This window comes from Chenopodium quinoa, unplaced genomic scaffold, assembly GCF_001683475.1.
Source record: "Chenopodium quinoa cultivar QQ74 unplaced genomic scaffold, ASM168347v1, whole genome shotgun sequence".
NCBI classification, from domain to species: Eukaryota; Viridiplantae; Streptophyta; class Magnoliopsida; order Caryophyllales; family Amaranthaceae; genus Chenopodium; species Chenopodium quinoa.
Genome location: NW_018745260.1, coordinates 934630 through 961095, shown reverse-complemented (window position 1 = coordinate 961095; position 26466 = coordinate 934630). Strand labels below are relative to the sequence as shown.

The following is a 26466-nucleotide window of genomic DNA, read 5'->3' as shown; positions in this document are numbered from 1 at the left end:
ATTACTTGGGGGCTACTTAACGAAAGATAAGAGCTGAAAAATCGTACCGCCACATCCTCAGCCGGTACAGGAACTGGAGCTAACAACGACAGTAGCTCCTCTGCATAGAATCGCACAGGGATTGTGCAAGATCACCAAGGGGGACCAGCTCCCTCTGACATGCTCAACAACCTCGCGGCGCCAGGACACTCAGCCACTCGGTGAGGTTGTTCTACCTCCTTGCCACATATTTTGGGTTCCTTGGTACGCCAGTTAGCCCCTCTAAGCAATTTGACATGATTTTTCGTAATCGGCTTGATTGCACCAAGTGATCGACCTGATGAAAGATCGTCTCACTTAGCTTAAAGAGCCTAAGCATTGGCTCATTGACAAAAGGCACCGACATACTGGTTCATTCGCAAAAGGCACCGACATACTGGTTCATTCGCAAAAGGCACTGACATACTGGTTCATTCGCAAAAGGCACCGGCATGCTGGTTCATTCGCAAAAAGGGCACCGATGTACAGGTTCAAAGCAACGGAAGCGCCGACGTACAGGCATAGCGGAAGCAAAGTTCAAGCGAGCTTTTAAAGATCGACAAGCGGAGATCTTCGGTAATTTCCTTTGGAAAATTATCGCATCAAATGAGGATGGCTTCAAGCGATGATATATTCGACGGCATTCCCTAACTTGTGGAGAGTAGTCACAAACAACTGAAGGTAATTTCAAGCGAAGTTGTCTTCGACCGTGTTCCCTTAGACGTGGAAGATGGTCAATGAAGATGAAGATTGTTTCAAGAGAAGCAATATTCAATAGTATTCCCTTGGACGTGGAATATTATCAATGCGAATGAGGAATGTTTCAAGAGAAGCAATCTTCGATAGTATTCCCTTGGACGTGGAATATTATCAATGCGGATGAAGATTGTTTCAGGAGAGATAATCTTGGATGATATTCCCTTGGACGTGGAATATTATCAAAGCGGAAGAGGATCGTTTCAGGCAAAGCAATCTTCTATATTGGAAGTAGTTACAGGCGTAGCGGTTTTCAAGCGGGATGGCATTCTCTAGCTTGCAGGAGGTCATCAAAATTTCAGAGACTTGTGCTCGATGGTGCAAGATACGCGTCTCTTAACTCTTTTATCTGTTTAAATAACTCTAGTTTGCAGGTATCGGCATTACAAGAGTGGTTTAGGATCGCAGAACGTTCTGAATCATTCTTCGTCCCTATCGATACTTTGACTTTCGTTTTCGAAACTTGCGTTTCTCCAAACTCAGTCAAAGTGGGGGCTTCTGCAGACACCCATTTGTGTCTCCCCAAAATCAAACCCAGTGATGAGTACCTTTCACATCAAATCATAATCGAATGAAGCGAAAGTGTGGAAAGTTTAGTGTTGCGGATAGTTTTAATTTTCTCTTCTCTCTGTTTTTTGAAAACTTATTTTAAGAAAACAGCCAATCCAGTTTTGTTGGTCCATGATATGGGTCCAATAATAGTGTATTTGTATGGGGCTTGACAAGAGCTTTCCAACGATATATTAGAAGCCAAATTCCGATGAATATTGAGGAAGTTATGGCCAATTTATTGAACTGGGCCCGGTTTGAACCTTATATGCTGCCCAATGATCTAGAGGAAGGCCTAATATGATTTATCATTCCTAATGCAATTAGAAATGGTTTTAGTTTTCTAGATTCTTCTAGAAGGTTCTTTTCATTTCAAATTCAATTAGCATTGATAAATTGACTTGTGTTGACTTTTCAGAGTTTTAATTAAAATCAAAGAGCAATTTTGAGGAAAACACGATTTTATCCCACTGTACGGCAATTTTTATCTGATTTAGGAAAACGCTTGAATTTCTGAAATCAGCGCCAAACGCCAGCTGTAGCGCATGGCGCTACGCTTGGCGCCTGGCGCCAGCATTGGCGCCTGCGCCAGCATTGGCGCCTGCGCTAGTGTTGGCGCCTGGCGCCAATAACCAGCGTTGGCGCTGGTTCGTTTTTTTGTGCGCCAATGCTCTGTTTTGTTAATTTTATCTTTTTGGCTGATTTTCTCGACAAATAGCGTATTAAAAACTCCGTTTTCATTCATCAACAATCAGTTTTCAATTTTAATCACCTACGACCAGTTTTTCGTTCATCAATTTTCTTATTCTCTTTAATCATTCACCATTCATCTTTCTCTTTCTTTTTCTAAACTTGCTTTTTACACACAAAATTCCGCATTCACAAGATCTAGAAACACCTAGCCATATTCGAAGTTGCCTTCGCCCTAGACGTAAAAGGTTTAATTTTTGAGGGTTTGGTCCCAAATCTCACTTTCAATTAATTAGTTTAATTGTTTGTTTATATTTTCCTTGAAGTTACTAACGTGTGTATTTTGTTATTAGAAAGAGATACGAAGCATCAAAGTAAGTACTTTCATTGATTTATTGATGTTATGATGTAGAAATCATGTTTAAATTGTTAATATGATATTCCTAGTATCATGTCTAGGGTAATTTTAATATTAAATATGATTGTTACGATGCTTCCTATGTTCTTCCTAATATTTATGATTGTTAGTATCATGTTAGGGCTAAAGCTTTGATTTATATTGTTTAGTGACATGCTAGGGTTTGTTATTAATCTTGTTAGTATCATGCCTAGGATCTTGTTGTTATGCTTTAATGTTATTATGATTATTTTAATTAGTATTTATGATTATGATTTTATGATTATAATTGTTATGATTTATGATGATTATGAATATTATTATTATTATTTTGATGATGATTATTTTTTTTATGATTATATCTTCATAATTATAATTGTGATGATTATAATTGTTATTGATTATTATTATGTTTCTTGATATATATTTATTGTTTATTGCTTGATCACGCCTTTTATGCATGTTTAAAGGGAATTGGTACTTGTAATAACGCTTAATAAGATATTTAATAAACTTGTTAGGGTTAATTTGATTATAATTCAAGTGATCGCCAATAAAGTTTTGTTTGTGCATTAATATTCAACCAACATAGATAAACAGGTTTAGGGTTAATCCTATTGTTTGTATGTTAGTCAAAAAGCGCACATGAATACGATCAGAATAAAGTAGAGGCTTATTATTGGGGCAGGTTCAATCTCTTTTAGGTTGGATTTGTACCCTCATCCCCGAACCCTTATTTGGTTCTAGACCTTATGGAGTTGACGATCTCTTGGATCGTTAAGGGGTGTAACCTTCACCCTGTGAACGGTTTACAAGTTCCTAAAACTTGTTGGCTACTCTTTTGCTTTATCTTCTTCCCTTTTGGACGCCACCGTACTTAAGTGTATGATCACAGTGGGGTTCAAGCAGGGGATTAACGCTTGAAATTATTCCCTACACTTGCCAATGTATTTTTAAAGCAGTCTGGAAAGCTTGATGTAGAGGCTGACTCATACAGCTGTTGGCTCTGGTTGTGCTCCATGATGTGTCGAGACTCGGAGAAGGTTTTCTTGCTACCATCCCGCTGAATAGCTCGTATGAACTTACATTTGCCCGTCTGGGGAAAAAGGATCTTGGACCAATTAATGGCAGGCGTAGTCTTCTCCTTTTGATGTGGAGTAGGCTACATGTCTCTGACTAAATTTCTCCTCTTATCTTGAGAAGTCTTTTTGGCCACTGACCCTTGCTAGAGCTAGTCGTCCTCTTGTTAATCAGGTCCTTGATTTCACCCTTGAAGCTTGTCATGCATTTCATGAGTTTGTCTCGAGTGACTGGAGCCTGACCCTATGTCGCCTGAGTGTTCCTAGGCGGTGGTCTAGCAGACCTGTTGGTACAAGCTTCATTGTTGTCCCGTTCTATCCTATCTCTAGGACGGAGGCGCTTTGAGATGAGTGACCCATCAGGGGTCAAATAAGTTTCGACCTAGCAGTCGTTATCTGAATCATGGTCCGTGTGGACCTCCTTGTGGGCCGATTGGGTTTGGGTGGCGGTACAGACTCTTGAACCATCTTAGAGGTACTCTCTCCACAAACGGCGCCAAATATTTTGGATCTTTTTGTCCCTTGGGAGAGTTATGTCACAAATAATGGTCCAGCGTAATCTATACCTGCAAACACGGAGACTCGGGTTGGTAGGAGCTTCGCCGCCTCCGATGATCAAGTTAGTATTGGTCGAAGAATACGATAAGGTGTGGAAAAGATAAGAGTGAGATCTTCTCAGATTCCAATATCAAGTGTTTTCTTTTATGTGAGAGAATGTAGGGTTGTCTGTAATAAGTGAATTTTGTCCCCAAAAATGGGGGAAATATCCCTATTTATAGGGTCATTGGAAAATGTGTCTTTCCTTAGGTCAGGATAACTGAATGGGTTATGCCGTTTTGCGGCGCTCTTGGGAATTGGGCCCTAAATGCAGCAATTACATTTGTTATCTGAGGCTGACATGTGTCAGTTGTTGAGTGGCCCATACTAGACATGTCTAGGGCTGACACGTGTCCCTCTCTAATTGGGCCACGTGTCTAGGGTATTTTACCCTAAACAGGTATAGGTTCCTTTTTAATCTTGTTGTTTAATCTTAATGATCACCACTAATTAGAATAATATGTTACATTAACATTCAACCAATTTAGCATAATTATAGTTTTGAGCAAACTGAATCTTTGTTTGCATGCCTTTGGAATTGCAGGAATTTCTTTTCACTATAATAATCAAGTAGAGGCCAATACAAGCGAATGTGACTCCATGACTCGCTTCGTACCATCAACCCCGATCCTCCATTCATGGTTCCAAACCATATGAGTTAGTAATCTGATGGATTATAAATGGGATGTAAGGTTCACGGGTCAATCGTTGTTGCCTTTCGTTGTCCCTTATTCCTGGTTGCCTTAAATGATCCGTGAACTATTTATAAGTTCCTTGAAAATTTGTTGGCGTCTCCGTACTTAATTTTCTTTTTCCCTAATCATATATGTCAATTCCCACTTCCTATGAGTGACAAGCATATTAGCAACATACTTAACGTAGGCGCGTTTCGAATGACGCCTACAATAGTACTCTCTTTACGAGAATGTAAAGTTCTATTTTCATATCTCCATTTTAAAAAGTAATAAATATGAAAAAATACAAGTAATATATTTTTGGTAATTAATCAACCAACAATTTTTTTTGGTATTTAAGGAGATATAAGAGTGGGTAACAAAAAAACAATCTTATGATCCCTTAAATAGAAAGGAAATTTCTAATCCCCCTTCATTGTCTGTAGACATCTAAAAATGTCTCCCCAAAACCAAACCTGATGATGAACAACCTTTCACCGCCATTATTGGTTGAGTTGAGTATTTAATCTTGCAGTGCTTAAATCCTTATTAAATCCAAATACATTTCATAAACCAACCCAATTCCTAGACCATTTCCCCAAACCATAACTTATTTTCCTCTTTTCGTGCCTTGCTTTAAACCGAAAATAATTCATTTCGTGTCCCTTAAAATCATTCATTTCGTGTCCTTTTTATAAAAAAAACATTTAGACCAGTTTATTTTGGTCCATAATCTGGGTACAATGATTGAATAGTTGTATGGGGCTTGAAAAGAGCTTTCCAACGATATATATAAGCCCAAATCCGATTTATAACGAATAAGTTATGGTCAAAATATTAAACTAAGCCTAAACCGAACATAAGCCCACCTTACCTACGACCCAATGATCATGTGGAGGGTCCAGAGGTTTTAATCCCATTCCTAAACAAATTAGGATTTATAGGAAGATTTTATAAGTTTATAAAAGATCTTAATTATCCTTTATGAAAAGATAAGATTAAAGAGTTTGAAATTGAATAAAACTCCTTTTTTTTAAAGTCCTAATTCTATTCGAATTGAAAGGCATCAAAAGATAGTCAGATATGATTTTGTGCCTGATAGTTTATATCCAAATATTAGATACTTTGATAGTCCTTGAAATTATATTTTCAATGATATAGTATAATATTAGTTCTGAGCTATAAAGAAAAAGATATAGAAGAAATACGAAACTCTATCCAAAACTGACACTGTCCCACTATTTTGGACATATCTTTTAGGAAAAATGGAATCTAAAAATCCAACCTTTGGTCGGTCTGACCATAAAAATCCAACCTTCCATTAATCTCAAAAAAATCCAACCTTTGCACCCCACCTTCTTTGACAGGTCCATTTGACCTTTAACTTGTTAAACCGGTTTAAAAGTTTTTTTTTTAATCTCCTTCTCACTCCTTTTCTTTCTCTCTCCTCTCTACACCACCACCACTTCTGCCACCACCTTAGCACCACAAAACCACCTAACATCACCACCACCTATCACCACCAGCCTATCACCACCACCACCTATCACCACGAAACCACCCAACACCACCATCTAGCACCACGAAACCACCAAACACCACCACCACAACCCACTACCCCAACTCAAATTAAACCCGGAACCCCAAAACCCACAACCTAAACTCAAACCCACAACCCAAAACCCACAAACCCAAACTCAAACCTAGAACCCAGAATTGAACCCCGAAGAAATCAAACCCACAACCCCAAAAACGGGTCAGGGGTATTAGAAAATCGGGGTCGGGTTTAGGGTGGGGAGGGGAGGGGTGGAAACGGGTCAGGGGTTGTCGGTAAGTGGTCGGCGGGCAGGTGGGGAGGTTTGGGGAGGGGTTGGGCTGGTTTGGGAGGGTCGAATAGGGTGTTTGGTGTGGTGGTTAGGGTTTAGATCGTAGGGGGTTTTGTGGTTGGGGAGGTTACGACAAGGGGTGGGGGGAGATCGCCGGAATCCGGCGACCCCGATGGTGGGGCTGGTTGGGGTGGGGGGAATTGCAGGGGAGTGGGGGAGGTGGTTGGGGTGGTGCGGGGGCTGGGGGAGGTAGCTGGTGGTTTTTTTTTCTGTTTTATTTATTTATTTTTTTAATGATTAAAAAAATTATTGACCAATTAACGACTGACACGTGGCACATAACTTACAAAAAACGGTCATCAACAGGTAATGGAACTGTTGAAGAAGGTGAGGGGCAAAGGTTGGATTTTTCTGAGATTACTTAAAGGTTGGATTTTTATTGTCAGACTGGCCAAAGGTTGGATTTTTAGATTCCATTTTTCCTATCTTTTATTATACAAATTATTTTAATCTGATTTTAATTGGGTTAGAAATTAGACTTCAAGAGCTTTCCGACGACATATTATTTATCTTATTCTAATTTCTGGATCAAAAGATATGATAAAAACAAAAACTGCAAAAACTGTTGCCTATCGTAAGAGTTTTATTTCGATTCGAATTCGGATCTTATCTTAATTCTTTGACCCTTCTTTTTTCTTTATAAACAGTGGTCATATCACCCCTTTTTCAATCATCAATAAGCTTGATCACAAAATTATTCTCTTCTCCCTCTTTAGTCTGAACACTAGCCTCTCTATTCTTCCATAATACTTCCCCTAAGCACTCCAAGGAGTCCATACAATACACGAAATTCTATACTAATTAAACCAAGGCGTGAAAGGTATAATTAACCGAGGGTTTGGACCAAATCAACTCTAATTTTTATTTAATTTAATTATTTCAATTTGATTTATTTTTATTAAAGTTACTAACAATTTATTCATGATGTAGACAATTAAAGGAAATGCGGAAAATGAGTAATTAATAGCTTAATTACTCTTATTTTTATTCTGGTTGCTAGCATCATGATCAGATTTATTTATATTTTATTTGACTAATATTATTATGGCTAAATTTCTTCCAATTAAATGTTTATTCTGTTATTATTATTGATCACCATATTGCATGTTTAAAGGGAATATGTAATTGAAAATCACGACTAATAAGATAATTTGGACAACCGGTTTAAGATCCTTTTAATCTTGTTATTTAATCAAAGTGATCACGAATATTAAAGAATTATGTGTTGCATTAATATTCAACCAATTTAGCATATTAATAATTTGGAGCGAATTGAATCTTTGTTTGCATGCCTTTAAGATCGTATGAATCACTTTTGTTTTAGTTGAGACGATTAATACAAGAGGGGGGTGAATTGTATTGAGTTCCTAATGACTACTTTTTGCGAATTAATAAACAATGCATATAGGAACTTGCTAGAACACACAGATTTTACGAGGAAACCTTCCAGGGCCCAACTGGAAGTAAAACCTCGACCCTGCCTTAGGGATTTCAAACACACAAACTCCACTATAATAGGGCAAACACCAAGTTACAACCTATTAGACACGGACCTTTATTTTCACAAGATCCTCACTGGACTTACTACTTGATAGGACCCTATCCTACCCAACCTAAGTACCACACTTAGATTCAGTCGTACCACAAAAGTACTACACGTACTTCCAAAGTACAAACTACTTGCACCACCTAAGTACAGAACTCTCAGCCTCACCTAGAAGCTTATAAAACTGTATGTAAAGCAAACAATAAACTTACCCAAATAACCCAACCCAATACAAGTGTATGACACCTAGTATGATAGGTAAGCAATGCACGAAATCCGAAACTAATATGACAAGTTAGAAGCTTGGTAAACTTACACAATTATAGCACAGTGATTTATCCACGCATAAACTCACAAAAACCTAAAACCATTTTACTCTCTACTATTTATACAAGTATCACTCGTATAGAAAGTAGGTTTTCTAAAAGATAAATAAGTTAACTTAACTTATCTTTAAACACGGTTTTATGTAAATCAAGTGGAATAAAATCATTTCCGGAAAATAAGATTAAAAAGATATTTATTAAAAAGATTTATCTTTTTAACAAACTGATTTAAAGAAAATAATCTTTTTAGAAAATCTTTTATTAGAATTTATCTTTTATATTTTCCATATTATTTTATTTACCAAGCCAACTTGTCACGCTTCTAATAAATTTCGTGCAATAACCTACTTATCATATTAACAATAATCTAGAAGATAAAAACCTTAACTAAATATAATTGTTGCGCCGCGCTTTTGTTCAGGTAGATTACTTGGGCTCCAAGCTTATTAAGTTCCACCAAAGAACTTAAGCTTGCTGTCTTCAAGTTCCTGTTAGGGAACTTAGTTCTTGTTAGAGAACTCTTCCTCTGATTTGTTTAACTCCTTCAATAAAGATCTCTTCATATCTTCTTAGTTCCAGTTACTTCTTCCATCACCAAGATCAACTTCACCTAAACTAATCACACACTTGAAAACCTTTATTAGTTGAGTTTGCTTTAGTTCAAGTTCCTCATCATCAAAACCTTTATGCTTCAACAACTTTTCACTATAAGAATCGAGTAGAGGCCAATACGGGCGAATGTGACTCGATGACTCACCTCGTACCATCATCCCCGATCCTCCTTTCGTGGTTCTTAACCATATGGAGTTAATAATCTCATGGATTATGAATGGGGTGTAACCTTCACGGATTAATCGTTGTTGACCTTCATTGTCCCTTTATCGTGGTTGCCTTTTATGATCTGTGAGCGGTTTACAAGTTCCTTAAAAACTTTTTGGCGGCTCCCTACTTTATTTGTCCCTAATCGTATACATCAATTACCACTTCCTATGAGTGTCAAACATATTCATACATGCTTAACGTAGGCGGACTTTAAACGACGCCTACACTATCACAAATTAATTTTTACATGTGGTAAAATTATTGATAATATATAATGCTTTAGATTAAAAATTTTACATGTGCTTTAGATTAATCTATATTTGAGTCATTAATACCAATTTTTTTATTGTAAATTGTGTGAAAAAAAAAATATTATATTTGAGTTTTAAATAGGAAAATTAAATAGATAAAGTTAAAATAGATAAATAAAAAGGGAAAACAGTTGTCAGTTGTGTCACTTATTTTTTTTATTAATTCACACAAGAATCAATTTTTTTTAACATAAAACAGAGAACTATAGTAATTAAAGGCTAACACATGTATTTGTTATAACAAATCGAATATAAATAATTTTTATATAACTGACAAAGTGGTATTAAATTGCATAATTTTGCACTATTCATAAAAATAAAAAAAAATAAAAAAAAAAACTCAAACTATAAGCAAAGAAATTATTGTTAATCAAGGTGTGATTTCCATATAATTTGATCATTCATATTTTATTTGTTATTTAATATTTTATATATTTTGTTAATCAAAGTGTGATTCATAGTTGAACATTAAAAATTATTTGATATGATATTGAAGTATAATTTAACATTTATTCAATAAATAATTTGATGACATTTATAAAGGTTGATTTAAATACTAGTATGTAAATTACCATATTTTCTATATATGTTATTCCTTTTTTAAAAAAAATCTTGAAAACCCTAATTTTTTTAAATTGACATTATATCAAATTTTTTTCGGAATACAAAATCAAACAATCGATTAGTGATAAATAAAAAATACATATATCGTCGAGGAGGAAGAGGTGGAGACTGAGTTGGGATGTGTTGAAAGAACAATAATTATTAGAGTCACCGTTAGTAAATTTGAAGTAACAAATGCAACAATCGAGTCGAGACAAATACGAGAGACCGCGACGAAAGTTAGGAACATGAGGATATAATTGACTAATCTCTTCGACAAAAATGAAAATTGGTAAAATAAGAGTAAAACATTATACAAAGTATTGTCTCTCTTTTTTATGTTTGATGATTTAATTTATATATATTATGTCTCAAGTTTTCTTTTTATTTTATTTTATTTTAGGTTAATTTTTAAATTACCACCCAAAAATGTAACCATTTTCGAGCTAACCACCCGTTTTATTTTTGATTTTAAATTACCACCCCTTAAATTAAATAAATGCTCATATTACCACCCATTTTAAAAATCCGGTGGATTTTCTATCTGTAGGCCTGACCTAACACTTATTTTGACCCTTTTGACTGTTTTTTTCCCTGATTTTTCTCTTTAAAAACGCTCTCTATACTTTAATTCACATTTCCTTCACCAAATCCTACCAAATTTCAAAGAGAAAAAATGTGAATTGAAGTTAGGAGAGCGTTTTAAAGAGAAAAATAGGGGAAAATCAGTCATATGGGTCAAAATAAGCGTTAAGTGGGTCTCACAGACGGAAAATCCACCGGATTTTTGAAATTGGTGGTAATTTGAGAATTTATTTAATTTAAGGGGTGGTAATTTAAAATAAAAAAATAAACAGGTGATTAGTTCAAAAATGGTTACATTATTGGGTGGTGATTTTAAAATTTTCTTATTTTTATTTTATTTTATTTTATATATATATATATATATATATATATATATATATATATATATATATATATATATATATATATATATATATATATATATTGTATGTAGAAGTTGCGTGAAGAAATGTAGGAGTCAGTTTTCCTTGTTTTTCTTTTTCGGTTTTTTCACCACATATCCCTGAATTTTATGTTTACTCACCATATACCCCTGAACTTTTTTAAAGTCATCGTATACCTCTGTGTTTTCACAAAAATACACCAATATATACCCTTGATGACTAATGATTGTTAACTTCGTCAACATTATGGTTTATTATGATCCGAAACCAACCTAATTACATTCCCCTACCATTAAAATCACCTACATTACATTTGCCCACCCCCATAACCACCAAAATTTCCTTTTCTCATCCTCAAAATCAATCATATAGATAAGGTTTTGGATATTTGAAGTGATTTTGGAGATTTGAAGACAAAAGAGAAGTGGTTTCAAGAATTAATCAAATTCCACTCATTTTGTTGTCATTAGGGGAATATAATGAATTTTTGTAAGAACTCAGGAGTATATGATGAATTTGAAATTTTTTAGTGGTATATCGTAAAAAAAACAAAAAAAAACTTAGTATATATGGTGAAAAACCCGTTTCTTTTTAAAAGGGGAAAAAATTTTGAGATATAGATGAAGGAGATGCAATTTTAATTGTTCCCATAGGTGAAGAATTACATTATCATCATTGAAACTGAGGTGTTTGAGTTTTTCCGTATATTAAAGTTTGAAAAAGTGAGTTTATATTTGGCAACACTCGATAGATAGACTACGGACCAATTGGGGCTAAAAAGTGATTGTTGCTTCATAAGGGGTTTGGAGAAAAAAAAAAATAAAAAGACCGATGTAGGGAATATTTCAAGCGTTAATCCCCTAACTTGAACCCCACTGTGATCATACACTAAAGTACGGTGGCGTCCAAAGGGAAAGAAGATAGAGCAAAAGAGTCGCCAACAAGGTTTTTAGGAACTTGTAAACCATTCACGAGGTGAAGGTTACACCCCTTAACGATCCAAGAGATTGTCAACTCCATAAGGTCTTGAACCAAATAGGGTTCGGGGATGAAGGTACAAATCCAACATAAAAGAGATTGAACCTGCCCTAAATAATAGGCCTCTACTTTATTCTGATCGTATTCATGTGCGCTTTTTGACTAACATGCAATCAATAGGATTAACCCTAAACCTGTTTATCTATGTTGGTTGAATATAATGCACAAATAAATCTATTATTGGCGGTCACTTGAATTATAATCATATTAACCCTAAACAAGATTATTAATTATCTTATTAAGCGTGATTACAAGTATCAATTCCCTTTAAACATGCATAAAATGGTGTGATCAAGCAATAACAATAAATAATAATATCAAGCAACATAATAATAATATTAAATAATAATAATAATAATAATAATAATAATAATAATAATAATAATAATAATCATGTTAAAGCATAATAATAGCAAGATCCTAGGCATGATACTAACAAGATTAATAACAAACCCTAGCATGTCACTAAACAATAAAAATCAAAGCTTTAGCCCTAGAATGATACTAACATGAATATTAGGAAAGACAATAAAAGGCATCACAGAAATCATAATTGACATTATATTCTTTACCCTAAACATGATACTAGGAACTTAGTGTTGTCACCCTAAACATCAAATTAAGAAAAACATCCTAACATGATACTAGGAATCATAATAACAACCTAAGCATGATTTCTATATCATAATATCAATAAATCAATTAAAGCACTTACTTGGATGCCTCGTACCTCTTTCTAATACACACGTTAGTAACTTCAAGGAAAATAATAAACAATAATTAATTTAAATAATTGAAAAAGAGATTTGGGTCCAAACCCTCAGAAATTAAACCTTTCACGTCTAGGGCGAAGGCAACTTCGAACAATGCTAGGTGCTTCTAAATCTAATGAATGCGGAATTTTTATATTTGTGAAAAAGCTAGTTTAGAAAAGAGAGAAAGAGTAATCAAGAGAATCTTGATGAGAGTTGGTGAGAAGAATTTGTGAATGAAAACGGAGTTTTTAGAACGCTATTTATAGAGAAAATCAACCAAAAAGATAAAAATCAAAATAGAGTTCTGACGCGTAAAACCAAGATTAGCGCCAAATGCTAACGCTAGCGCCAGGCGCCAAATGCTAACGCTAGCGCCAGGCGCCAAGTTTAGCGTCAGGCGCTAATGCTGGCGTTTGGCTTAGCGCCTGACACTGACTAAGAAATTGACGCGTTTTCTTAAAATCAAATAGAAATTGACCGTACGGGAGGATAAAATCGTATTTTCCTCAAAAACATTCTTTTATTCTGATTAAAACTCTAAAAGTCAACAAAAGTCAATTTATCAATGCTAATTCGATTAGGAATGAAAAGAATCTTCTAGAAGAATCTAGAAGACTAAAACCATTCCTAATTGCATTAGGAATGATAAATCTATATTTGGCCCTCCTCTAGATCATTGGGTCGCATATAAGGCTCAAACCGGGCCCAGTTTGGTAAATTGGCCATAACTTCCTCAATATTCATCGGAATTGGCCTTATAACATATCGTCGGAAAGGTCTTTTCAAACCCTATCCAACTACACTATTATTGGACCTATATCATGTACCAACCAAACTGGATTGGATGTTTTCTTAAAATAGGTTTTTCAAAACAGGGAGAAGAGAAAAGAAATTAAAACTATCCGCAACACTAAACTTTCCACACTTTCACTTCATTCGATTATGATTCGACGTGAAAGGTACTCATCACCGGGTTTGGTTTTGGGGAGACACAAATAGGTGTCTACAACCGCTGATTGGCATCTCTTAGTATATGAAATACAGTCGGGAGCCAAAAAAAGTTGAGCAAAAGTTTGATTTGAGTTTAAGCTTTCTGAGAGACCGAGAAGGGAGCGCGAGTATGGTCACCATCATTTGTCAGTGACGAAAAATAGTTTTAAGGGTGTAGCCATGGATATGATAAAGATGTAGTAGCGGAAGCAGGGGAAAAAATGGATCAATAGCTCATGCTACCATGATAAAGTTATGAGAAAGAGAATGTTGGAAAGCTTGAATTATACTGATGAGTATAAGAGTACATATAGTGCATGAGTAAGCAATAAAATATACAGAGTAATTAGGTACATTTTGGTATAAAAAGAAAAAAAAAGTAATGGATGAGTTCCCTCTAGGATTTGGAGGGTTTTACTTGTTCCCTCAAGGGTTTCTTCCTTGCATTGAGAGGGTGTTTCTAGATTCCATTGTTATAATATTTTTTTGTGTGTTTTTGTAGGTTTTCCTTCACTCTTCTCCCTTTCTTTCTTTCTCTTTCATCTAATTTCTACTGGTCTCAATTGTGAATATTTGTCATGGCTTCCACCAGTGATAAGCCGTAAAAAAATTTTAATTGCTTTCAATAAATGGATTCCATCTTTAAGATGGTGGTTACTATGTTAGCTAGGCTTAATTTAATTTCTTTATTTGTTCACTTGTCGTGGATTGAAGATTTAGGGTTTCATTTTGGAAGTATCTAGAAGATACCATATAAGTATTTTCACTGAAAAAACTATTTATCAGTGAATCTCAAGCCGAATTAGTTCTAACTCATAAATTGTATTGCTTTAGATGAATTTTTTTTCTATTGTATTTTTATTATGGAGAATGTTAATCGAATATGCGATCTAACTAATTAGTTCTAAGGTGAATTGTTATTAAGTTGAAATTTTAGATTTTCTAAGAATTGTTTGTAACTGTCATTTTATTATATTTTATTACGGTGTTATGAAATTTTTTTCTTTTTATAATTTTTTTTAACAAGACTTTTTATTTATTTATTAAATTCAACTTAGAACTGCTAGTACATTGGAGGTTCTATATGCTATTACCATTATGATTTCCCTCCATAGAATAATTTTTCACAAAATTATTTTCCAATTATTTTTTTATTCCAATGCAAATAAGAGAATAATTTACATTTTCGTATTATTCTAGAAAATTCGCTCAGGTCAATAAAATTACACATTCATCAAAGTGTATCACTTAATTTTTTTCTCTTAGCCGTTAAAAAAAAAAAAATCCCTTAGTTCTAGATCTATGTCGACGTGGCAGCTTCTTAGGGCCAAACTTTTTTTTTTCATAAAAGGTAATGATTTGCGAAAAAATATCCAGGTGGCAATCACCCATAGGTTACATTAACGTGGACTGCCACCAAGGACTTTCGAATCCTCCCCCGCCTTTCTTTTCTTCCTCCCTGACAACCCAAAATTACCAGGAAATCTCAATTCAATTCTAATTCTAATCAAACTTTACAAATCCATCACAAATCTTTGATTCACAAACTAAAAATCTGCAGAAATTTGCTCGAATATTCGATCTTTTTGAATGATTAATCTTCATCGTATTTTCCCTTTCTCCATTGATATGGTTGCTTGGAGAGGGTTCATCTTCACCATTTTTATCCTCAACTTTGTTCTTGCTTGTCACCTTCTTCTTCTTCAACCTCTTGTTTCTGCTTCAGGTAAATTTCCCTTTTTTTTTTGATTAGTTAAAAGGATTTTTGTTGAATTTGTGTTCTTCACTTGATTGAGTGTGGTAGCGGTGCTTAATTTTAGGGTTCATAATCCAATTTTTTCGTTAATTTTTTGTGTGCTTTTGTCCGCAATATGTCAAATTTATTTATTAAATGTCACGATTATTAACTGCCGAAATAAAAAAAAAAAGTTTCTTTTTGGAAATACATTGGACTTGGTTAGCTAAATTCAAGTATTTGTGGTTATGAGTTCGGCATTACAATGGGTTGTGGTCGACATTGTGTTGGTTTGATTGATCTTCGTTTATCGTTATTCGTTATGGCTTTCTCGGGTTTTCTGGGATCAAAAGAACGAATTTTGCTTTGATATATTGTGCTGCTTAAACATTGTGTATATATAATTAAGATGTACTTGTATTTTGCAATATATATTACAAGAATGTTGTTTAATAACGCTTTTTACATAGTAATAAGGTTACTTTTGGTTGCTCTTAGGGTGAGTTTTAAGAGCTGGTGAGATGAATTTTGCTATGCTATTTTTATGATGACTTATAAGTTATACTTCATAGTTCATACATAATTATGGGGTGGCTTAATTTTCTGTATCGTCGTTTTATCATAGGACTTCACGAATGAAAGTGTATACAGATCCTATCGGGTTTGGAGTATTTGTTCATAGAATTGTATCTACCACTTTGCACCTCTTGTTCTTTGATTTTACACAATCATCAAGCACTGCCTTAGCGAAGTTGTATTGTCAAACCTAATTAGAGGTTATGCTTTTGAGGATAGTTTCATACTCTAACTTTGGTATCTTGTTGGTAAATTTAAACTCAGAGCCTAACACACCTCAGAGAGTAACATATTTTGTTGCCATATGTAATACTAGTATTTTCAATTTAAGAATTTCTAAATCCTTCAATTAAAAGTTAAAAAAGCAGTGTTAAAATTATGAAGAAAATTTACTAATTGTAGCCCGTATACGATCTGTTTTGACTTGTCAGTGTTTGAAGTCAATAGTGGTTTTTGTTTTTTCCTATTGCTACGTACAATGTACCTGATGCTCATATCCCTGCTATGCAGATGGAACTCCTGTGAAAGCAAATGATTTACTGCAAAAGGCTGAACAAAGTATAAAAGTGAAACATTATAGTGAGGCACTTGAGGATCTTAATGCTGCTATTGAGGCAGATCCAACACTCTCGGAGGCATATTCACGACGGGCAAATATCCTTCGTCAGCTGTGCAGGTTTGTTATATTTTTTTCTCTGAAAATTTTCTAAATTCAGTTTTTATTATTTTGCTGAACAAACAGCTAGTCTTGTAGTTTGTGATTCATTCGGCGGTCTTACGGACCAGTACTTGAAGTTTGTTGTGTTTATGCATATCTTTCACAATGATTATGTATATAATTGGATATGAATTTGTGATCTGTGATAAAATTGAGGCATGAGATTAAAATTATCACTACAATCTGTTACAAAAGCATTAAAAAGTAATCTTTTGCAATGGCATAAATACAGATTGCGTAACCTCCGTGAACCGTTTGAACTAGTGACTGTAGTAAAGCATATATACTTGCTGTTAAATGTTAATGAGTCAAGTTTCATGAAGCTCCAAAAAATGTTGGCAGACTAATATTTTTGTGAAGTGGCAAAGCCATCAAGCCATGTACCTTATAATCTATATGTTACGTTGTGGCTAACAATTCTACATCAAAGTCAAATTTCTCATACTTTTTTCTTTTAAGATAACAGATATATTTTGGAAGATAATTTTTTATGGCCTAAATTTCATGAATTGGAATCTTGTGATTAGGATAGGAAATAGTGTAATCGAATAGACCAACCAAAAACCGGGTTAAGAGTTTCTTAGCTGTAAATAAAATGAATCAAAACTGAACAGTACAGTTATGATCAAACATATCAAAAACAGCCATCTGAAATGCAAGCGACCAGGCTTGAACTATATCGGGTTCTCATACATGTTTTAAAGTAAACTTTAACTTAACATCTTTAATCACACAAGTTGAATAATTATAAGGAGTAGTAATACATGTTAGCTGTATATTCTAACAACATACCTTTGGAGCTCTAAATATGACAGAAAGACAACAGAGTTTAGGATAATCATAAGAAATGTTTTGCATACGTAAAATGCTTTCTTTAAGGGAATTAGTAAACTGTGTGTTAATCTACTAAAAATAAAACTAAATTCTGTGAAGAACTCTATTCGTAGCAGAGTAGGAATCTCCTAGTTGTTGCCTTGCTGCTCAAGTCTTGTATCTTGGTTTTAAAAAGCGCGCCTCGGGCGCGCCTCACTCCCAGGCTCTGGGAAATGGGCTTTGCCAAAAGTGCCAAACATCCCCTTTCCACCTGCCGACAGGTTACCTGTTACAGTATCATCTTTACATTTTTAGCCACCATAAATGAGGATTATCCAATTTTCCACGTATTTATCTTTTTATTATTAAGGTATTTTTTGGCAAGTAGATGAAAACCTTTACACTAATCATGAGAGAAGAAAACTATGAAGATACTTGAACTCATGAGTTCTATTCTTGATGCATTATTTTGTTATTTTCTACCTGATGCATTATTTTGTTTCCCTTCCAATCTTATCAGTATGAGATTTTTGTTAAATAAAGATACTTGAACTCATGAGTTCTATTCTTGATGAGTCATCTGTCAAATGTAGGTATGAAGAATCAGAGGTCAATTATAATAAGTATCTAGAACTCAAGTCTGGAAATGCAGCTGCTGAAAAGGAGCTTTCTCAGTTGCATCAAGCTCGAAGTGCTCTGGAAACAGCTTCTGGTCTGTATGATTCAGGAGATCTTAAGAAAGCATTGGAGTATGTTGACAAAGTTGTGCTTGTTTTCTCTCCTGCATGCTCAAAGGTGTTAATTTTTTTCTTTTCTTTTATTTTTCATTTATTTTTGTAAATTTATATATCATCCACCAAGTCTATCAAGATTTTCAAATATTTGGGGAACTTGTTTAATAAAGCTACCTTAATGATGTGGCAGGCTAAACTTCTGAAGGTAAAATTGTTGTTGGCATCACAAGATTATTCAGGTGCTATCGCTGAGACTGGTTATATTCTCAAAGAAGATGAGAACAACCTTGACGCTTTGTTGGTTAGAGGTCGTGCCTATTACTATTTAGCAGATCATGATGTGGCCATGAGGTTTGGACAAAAATTTATGATTACATGTGTAATGTCTTATATTAAGTTTAAAATTCGTAATTTGTCTTTCCTTTTGTTTTCTTAGACATTACCAAAAAGGACTTCGCCTAGATCCAGAGCATAGCGAACTGAAGAAAGCATATTTTGGATTGAAAAAGTTGCAGAAGAAGACAGAGAGTGTATGCGGCTAAAACAATGTCCATGCATGATTTTTTTTTTTTAAATTATTATTTTTTTGGTGGTGGGAGTCAGGGAGGTTTTGCATCATTTGACACTCATGTTATTTTCCTTTTCAGTTTAACTGATTGATGTTTGACCAATTGCTTCTCGCAGGCAGAAACAAATGTAGAGAAAGGTAAATTGCGTCTTGCAGTGGAGGACTATAAAGCAGCTCTTGCTCTAGACCCAGTTCATATTGCACATAATGTGCATCTTCATCTTGGTTTGTGTAAGGTGTTGGTGAAACTGGGTAGAGGTAAAGATGCTGTGAATAGCTGCACGGTAGTCTTAAACATTGATGAAGAGCTTGTTGAGGCTTTGGTACAGGTTAGCATTCACTTGCAGTTACTAAATTTTACTTGTAAGCTTAATAAATTATGGGATGATAGCAACCTAACCAGATTGATTAAATGAGATCTGATCAGTGAATTCATAATTTCTCTGATAATGTTGATGTGACTTATTCAGAGGGGTGAAGCAAAACTTTTGGTGGAAGATTGGGAAGGGGCAGTGGAAGATCTTAAAAATGCAGCTCAAAAATCCCAGGTTGGCTGTCTTGGATAACTTTTATAGTTTTGCGGTGTCTATTAGTATCTATTACATATGTTTGCTGCACATATTTTTGACAATAGAATTGGTGAATCGTTGATCCTTATTGCTTTGGTTTTTACAGCATCTGATTCGTTGATATTCCATTCCTTTTTCTTTTCAATTTGCTCTTTTAATCTCTTTCCCTCAGCTCTTTGAGCTTGAATTTAGATTAGGTGTTGGGTTTGGACAGTACATTTTTCTTTTACTGAGATGATGTTTTAGAACTTTTTTGCTGCATGATTTTAATATCTGAAATGTTAGCAGTAGAAGGAATTCTTGAATAAACTGAGCTTACTGTATCAACAAATCTAATCATTTATTTAATTAAAGTGTTTGTAATATTAAGTTGCAGTTACAGCCGTACTGATTTATGACTGGGTAGAGTCTGTGATTGAATTTTTGGTGATGTAGCAGTATATATATGAATACGATCTGTATTGATCTAATATCTTTGCTATGAATGCTATCTGCTGAAGTTCTGAGGCATGGTTTAGTTAGAATATAACTTGTGTTAACTCTATCAACTAGTTTCATGTCTTTATATATTGAACTATTTTGTGCCCAATGTACAGGACAGGAGCATCAGAGAAGCACTAGTGAGAGCTGAGAATGCCCTAAAGTTGAGCAAACGAAAAGACTGGTACAAAATTTTGGGTGTCTCTAAAACTGCATCTGTTGCAGAGATTAAACGTGCCTATAAGAAACTTGCTTTACAGTGGCATCCAGATAAGAATTCTGAAAATAGAGAAGAAGCTGAGAACAAATTTCGAGAAATTGCGGCTGCATACGAGGTTTGACTTTGTGCAATATTTCTTTGATCTCTTGATGATTCTGATTTACTTTTTTTTTTTTTTTTAATCAGCCTCTTAGACAACAATAAATTTTCCATCAATATATGCTCCTCATTGCGAGTTAGATTTATGAGTTGGCTAAGGGTTCATCCATTAGTACTATTTCTAATAGCACACATCCAATATTATATTCATAGTAATCTATTTCAATGCGGTTTTTAGTGGCTAAGCCCACTTGTTAAGCTACTGCTGTGAGCTTGATGATCATTTAGCAAACTTATTTCTTTAGCTATTGTGACAAGCTTGATTGGTGCCACCTTCTCTGCCATGGCTGTGAATATGCCCAATACATGTGTGCTTATGCACATGTTGCCGATAACTCTAATGCCTCTAAGATTCAAACAATAAATTGAAATAACTATGCGGGTTAGTAGTTGGATACAATACAGAACTTTATTTACCTTTTCATTTTGAGTCAGAGCCCTCAGAGGGGCAATGTTTTATTTAACCATATTTTCGTTTCCTTCGGTGGGTTCGTATTTATTTCCTTCCCACTGCCCTAATCAAGGGAGCCGATTTAACACTCATAAGCAACAACATATCTTACCAAGTGTAAAATTTGATAGTATACTGCAAAAGAAGCTTTTGATTTTTTATAATGGGATTACTAACATGTTTATATAATACATTCCCTTTGTTAGTGTTTGTATGTATGTGTTTGTTTAATTTGTTACAGTAGTTTATTATTTTTGTTTGTGTTTATGTGTTTGTTTAATTTGTTACAGTAGTTTATTATTTTTGTTTGTGTGTATGTGTTTGTTTACAATGGGATATCAATATTACCAATTTCTTACTGAGTGTTTTTACTTGCTTTCAAAGTTGACCTTGAGGTTATCACCAAACTTAGTTCTCCGAAGAGTGTAGCAAATTTTTTAATTTTTAAGCTTTGAAGTTTACCTGTGATGCTACTTGCATCGTTACATGCCTTCCCCTGTATAGACAGCAGTTCATTAGTTATAGTTCAAGGTGTAGCTTGTTGATACGCTCAATGTGATTCATGTACGACTTAGCTTGGGACCTTCTCAATTCTGTTTTCTAAGTTACTTGAGTCTTTTAAGTGTTTATTCCATTTAGAGAATCCAATGTACACTGTCAATCCCTTCAAGTGTTTCCTGTTAAAATACAAGGATAGTATCCAGGCATCCTTATTTGTTTAAAGTGATATAGACTTGTGTGATGAGGTGCATTAATCGTGTCTTTTGACATATTTGTCTTTTTTTTTATTTTTAAATTATCTGTGGTATCTGATTATTCCCTGTGTATATTAGAGTATGCCTCATCCCACTTTTATAATACTTGCATTGATACCCTTTGTTGACCGCTCATTACCATGTTTTGTAATTGCAAAAAAAAAGTGATGTCATTTTATAATTAAAGGTAGTATAGATTAGATTAGGTAGAAAAGCTTCTAACAGATAGTGACAATGTTAGTTTTTATGCTTATCACAAGCATGAGGCTGACCGTTCTCTTCAATTTCTTGAATGTGACAATTTATTAAGCTCATTGGTTTGGTTGAATGAGTTACACATTGATGTATTGATCTGAATGATGTATTGATCTGAATGATGTATTGATCTGAATGATGTATTTCCACATTGCTTGCTTTTTGTCATTGTCTTCTTGATATTTACAGATTTCTAATTAGTTTCATTGTGACTGTTGCTTGATTATTATGTATCAAAGTCTAGAAGCTGTCTAGTAAATGGGCCCTTGAGAATTGTATTGGTGAGGCTGTGAGCTATAGTGTACAAAGTCTTCAAACTGCTATGAGGTACTCCGTATTATAGTGTGCAATAATGCCAATAAGTAGTGGGCTAGTGGCATAACAACTTTAAAGTTTAGATTATCAGTCATTTAAAAACCTTGCTTTTGGTAGCTAGTAAAAAATTGCGGTGATAGGAATGAATTATAACTGTAATGTAGTATGGAAAACAACTTATAATCTCCATGACATTTTTAAAATAATTTTTCCATTACCATCCATTAGAACTTTAGAGGTGGTATTAGTAGAAAACTTGAAAATTTGTGAAGATAAATAGATAATTCAAGGGGTCATCTTAAGTGTTCATGGGAATGGATATTGATTTTCTAACCAAATTTACACACAAATTTATTACCAGTACCATTGTTTATATTTATAACCAGTTACCAAACAGGCGTTCAGCTTCAGTAATTTTTTTCCCCTCCTCCGGTCATATGCTGCTGCTTATGATTTTGACCCGTCAATTGAGCTGTTTCATGATGTGTGTTACTTGTCTGTAGAACCTCAATTGTGGTATTTGCTCTTGCAGGTTCTAGGGGATGAAGAAAAACGTGTAAGATATGACAGAGGAGAGGATGAAGAAGGCATGGGAATGGGCGGCGGTGGTTATGGATTTGGTGGATTTGATCCTTTTGGTGGTGGTGGTGGAGGACAGCAGTATACATTTCATTTCGAAGGAGGCTTTCCTGGTGGTGACTTTGGAGGATTTCATGTCTAAGGTGCTATGCTGTTGCCTGTGGATCTTTTCTGCATTATTGAAGTCAGAATTAAGCTCAACAGTGCAACCTGATTATTTTTTTTCACTAACACCTGATTGGTATCTATCAAATCCTCAGCCTCCACTGAATCATTATTGGTCGAAAAGAAGCTTCATCCAAAACTTGATCAATCCCTTTTCCCAAGAATAGGCCTTTTCCTTGCTGCATATCAGTGTTATGTAATCTAATTGTAATCTATCTTTTTTGGGTCAACATAGTGATGAGAAAATAAAATTGGGGAGATGCATATGCTTTAGTCTTTAGATGAGGTTTGAGGGTAACAAATGTATTGCCTTAGGTTCCTGTTTGGTGACGTAATGAAGGTTGACACGGGCTTTATACTTCTATTGTTATGTGAGACATGAAATAGAATCAAATTTTGTTTTGGTAGCGTACCATTCATCTGCTCAGCTGCTATAACCTTTGCTTTTTTTAGTTCTATGAATCTATGATTCCCTATCAAGAGAGCTTGGTGGCGCACTATGATATTTGGTTTAATATGACAAAGGTAAACATGTTGGGAGAGATCATCTGTTGCTAAATTAGTTTAAGACCCCTTAATAAGTGTTACTCGTCTGTTAGTTGTCCCAATCATTCTGGTTGCTGTCTGTTTATTTTATTAGAACGGTAAACTTTATACTAATTTTACCGTGTTATATACTAATTACTTCAATGAAGTAACTTTATAAATATGCTAATAGGGTTAAGCAATTGTGGTACCACTTGAACAAATACTTCTCACCATGTGTATAAGGCAGGAAGGTAATCATTCATAAGATTATGCTGTAAATTTAAAACACTCCAGGCAAATACATCAAGACTTTTCTTATATTCTTTCTTTAGAAAAGGTAGAATTTGGTGATGATAAAAGTATTTGCAATTTTTTTTTTTTTAAAAAAAAGAAATTTTTTAAAAAAGGTTGTAAACTTTATTTATTTATTTATTTATTTTTATGGCTCTTTGGAAGTTGGTAAGGGTAAAGGATGACTTGATCCCCACACTAAGGTATAATCCTTACAAATTGGGCCAAAATTTACTTGGTTGTTTGTAAAGATATGTTCCTTCAAACTTTCGCTTGTTTGTATCGCTACATAATAACACATAATTTGGCAATAAGACTGTTATGCACCATGGTCCATCTAGGATAGCTGGACCACAGGCGATTGTTCAAATTTTATTACCAAATGTTCAAAAGTATGGACGTTGATTAGGGGATTTTTATCCACCAATCACCTTCTGACAAGTGGACCAACCAGGTTCCGCCACGTGTCCTTCACGAAGGACAACAGGAGCCTGCCACGTGTCAGTCACAGATACGTCCTCTACGGACCACTATAGACACGCCACGTGTCCACCCATGCCAAATGGGAAAACCGGCCATCAGGGCCCAATCCAGTCTAGAGGCCCGATCAGCCCTAGGTTTACCTTAAACCTAGAGAGTTGCACGCTTCTCAAGGCTATAAATACTTAATTAATTCTCATTAATCACACAAGAGAATAGAATAATCAAGAGATCAAGCAGAGAAGAACAGAGTTATTAACAACCGGCTAATCTCGCTAACGACGCAGATTACCAACACTAAGCACTCTCACCTAGGGAGATCTCATTACTTTAATTTCTGTATTGATTACTCCTTAATCAGGTACTAACTTGACCGTTGGAGCGGAGCTCTCAGGAGTCTCCGTTATTTTGCAGGTACAGGCGTCCGGTTCCAGTCTCGGAATTGTAACTCTCCCGCAGGACATCAGAAAACCCCGAAACATTTGGCGCCGTCTGTGGGGAGAGTACTTCAGAGATGGCATCCAAGTTTGTACCGACTCCAGAAGATAGGCGTCTCCTAGACGACCCTCAAGTCCAGTCGGACCATGATACCGAAAGTGAATTTGAAGTTGAAACTCATACAGCTCCAGACGGGACCCTAAGGGCCCGACGTACCCGTCATACCGAAAGGAGGGAACGGGAGCATCTTCAAACAGGAAGCGAGCCAGCAGGCGCACCGCTTGCTCGGCAACAGCCGACTGATGGGTCTGCTCCCATCACAAGGAACGAACTCATGACCTTCATGAGGGACTTCAAGGGAGAGATCCAAGAGTTGATCAACAAAAAACCGCCTGCTTCAGTCAAAGAGCAGTCGGCCAAGAAACCTTCCACTTCACTGAAGAGGAAGCCAGTTCAAGGGCGAGAGGCGACTCCCCATCCTAAATCCAAGAAGCGGGAGCCGTCTGCTCTTGATTTCACAAAACTCCGTTATCCTACGGGAAATAGGAAACCGGTTCGTCATATTCAGGCGGACGGGTCAAAGCAAACGTTCACAGATGCTCGGCTCCTGCTAGAGCAGAAGAAGAGTGACCGATTATCAGAGTCGGCTTCTACTTCAAATTTTCAGGACAGTTTGCGAAATGCCTCGATGAGGCATACTCAGTCGTACCATGAGAGTCAGTCAGGCGGCACCTCCCGTCAGTCCGGCTTTCATAGTGCCCAGGCGGTACCAAACTTACCATTTGTGCCGCAACAACAGTATTTTATGCAGCCACCTCCATTTGGTGGACCTGCAGCAAAAAACGTCCAACCTATGGACTGGCAGCTACGGCTGCTTAGACTTGGTGAACAGCCGTCGGCCTTCTCCAAGGAAATTACTGAAGCCGCTCAGCCGGCCAAAGTAAAAAATGTTCTAGTAGGCGCCTATGACGGCACTACTAACCCAGAAGACCATCTGATGGCATTCACCAACCTGATGTACCTTCAAGGGTTGGATGATCCCACTTGGTGCAAATGTTTCCCAGCGACTCTCAAGGGAATTGCACAGCAATGGTTCGGCAACCTGCCGACTGGTTGTGTAAACAGCTTCAGGACGCTTGCTTACTTATTTGCCTCCAACTTCGCAATGAACATCCCTGTGAAGAAAACGACCCTTGATTTGGGAACAATTCAGCAGGGCGAGAAAGAGGGGCTTCGTTCCTACATCAGGCGGTTCAACCTGATGAGAATACAGATTCAGGGGTTACCGGATGAGGTAGCTTATACTGACTTTTTTAGAGGTCTCAAAGACGGGTCTACCTTCAAATTTGATTTAGTTCGAAAAAGGGTGGCGACTCTTCAAGAGGCCTTGATTGAAGCAGAAGCCTATATACAGGCGACTGATCTGTGTACGATGAAACAGTCGGACGGGAAGAGGTTCGACAAAAGAGAGGGACGACAGAAACAGTCGTCCAACAAAGATGAAAAAAGAAAAGAGGTCTGGGCGGCTGATTCCTCTAAACAGCCGGCCCAGAAAAAGAAAAAAGAATTCAAACCATACTCCCCAAAGTATGTGTTTAACAAGGATAACCAGTTTATCCTAAAAGAAATAAA

The 26466-nt window shown here is 35.6% G+C and overlaps 1 protein-coding gene across 1 annotated transcript; it reads left to right on the top strand.

Moving 5' to 3' along the window:
- The first annotated feature begins 15425 nt into the window (after nt 1-15425).
- LOC110711346 (dnaJ protein P58IPK homolog) lies at nt 15426-23516 on the top strand. Its single transcript, XM_021889723.1, has 9 exons — nt 15426-15731; nt 16827-16992; nt 18441-18642; nt 18772-18932; nt 19018-19111; nt 19266-19478; nt 19620-19697; nt 20315-20533; nt 22886-23516. The coding sequence occupies exons 1-9, from the start codon at nt 15596-15598 to the stop codon at nt 23072-23074; spliced, it is 1458 nt and encodes a 485-aa protein (XP_021745415.1). The 5' UTR covers nt 15426-15595; the 3' UTR covers nt 23075-23516.
- The last annotated feature ends 2950 nt before the right edge of the window (nt 23517-26466 follow it).

Bases quoted from the DNA above. Each gene is read 5' to 3' on its own strand.
- LOC110711346 (XM_021889723.1), top strand. From the start codon at position 15,596: ATGATTAATCTTCATCGTATTTTCCCTTTCTCCATTGATATGGTTGCT. The intron at 18,643-18,771 runs GTGTTAATTTTT...ATGATGTGGCAG, and splicing joins TCTCTCCTGCATGCTCAAAG to GCTAAACTTCTGAAGGTAAA. The intron at 20,534-22,885 runs GTTTGACTTTGT...TTGCTCTTGCAG, and splicing joins AAATTGCGGCTGCATACGAG to GTTCTAGGGGATGAAGAAAA.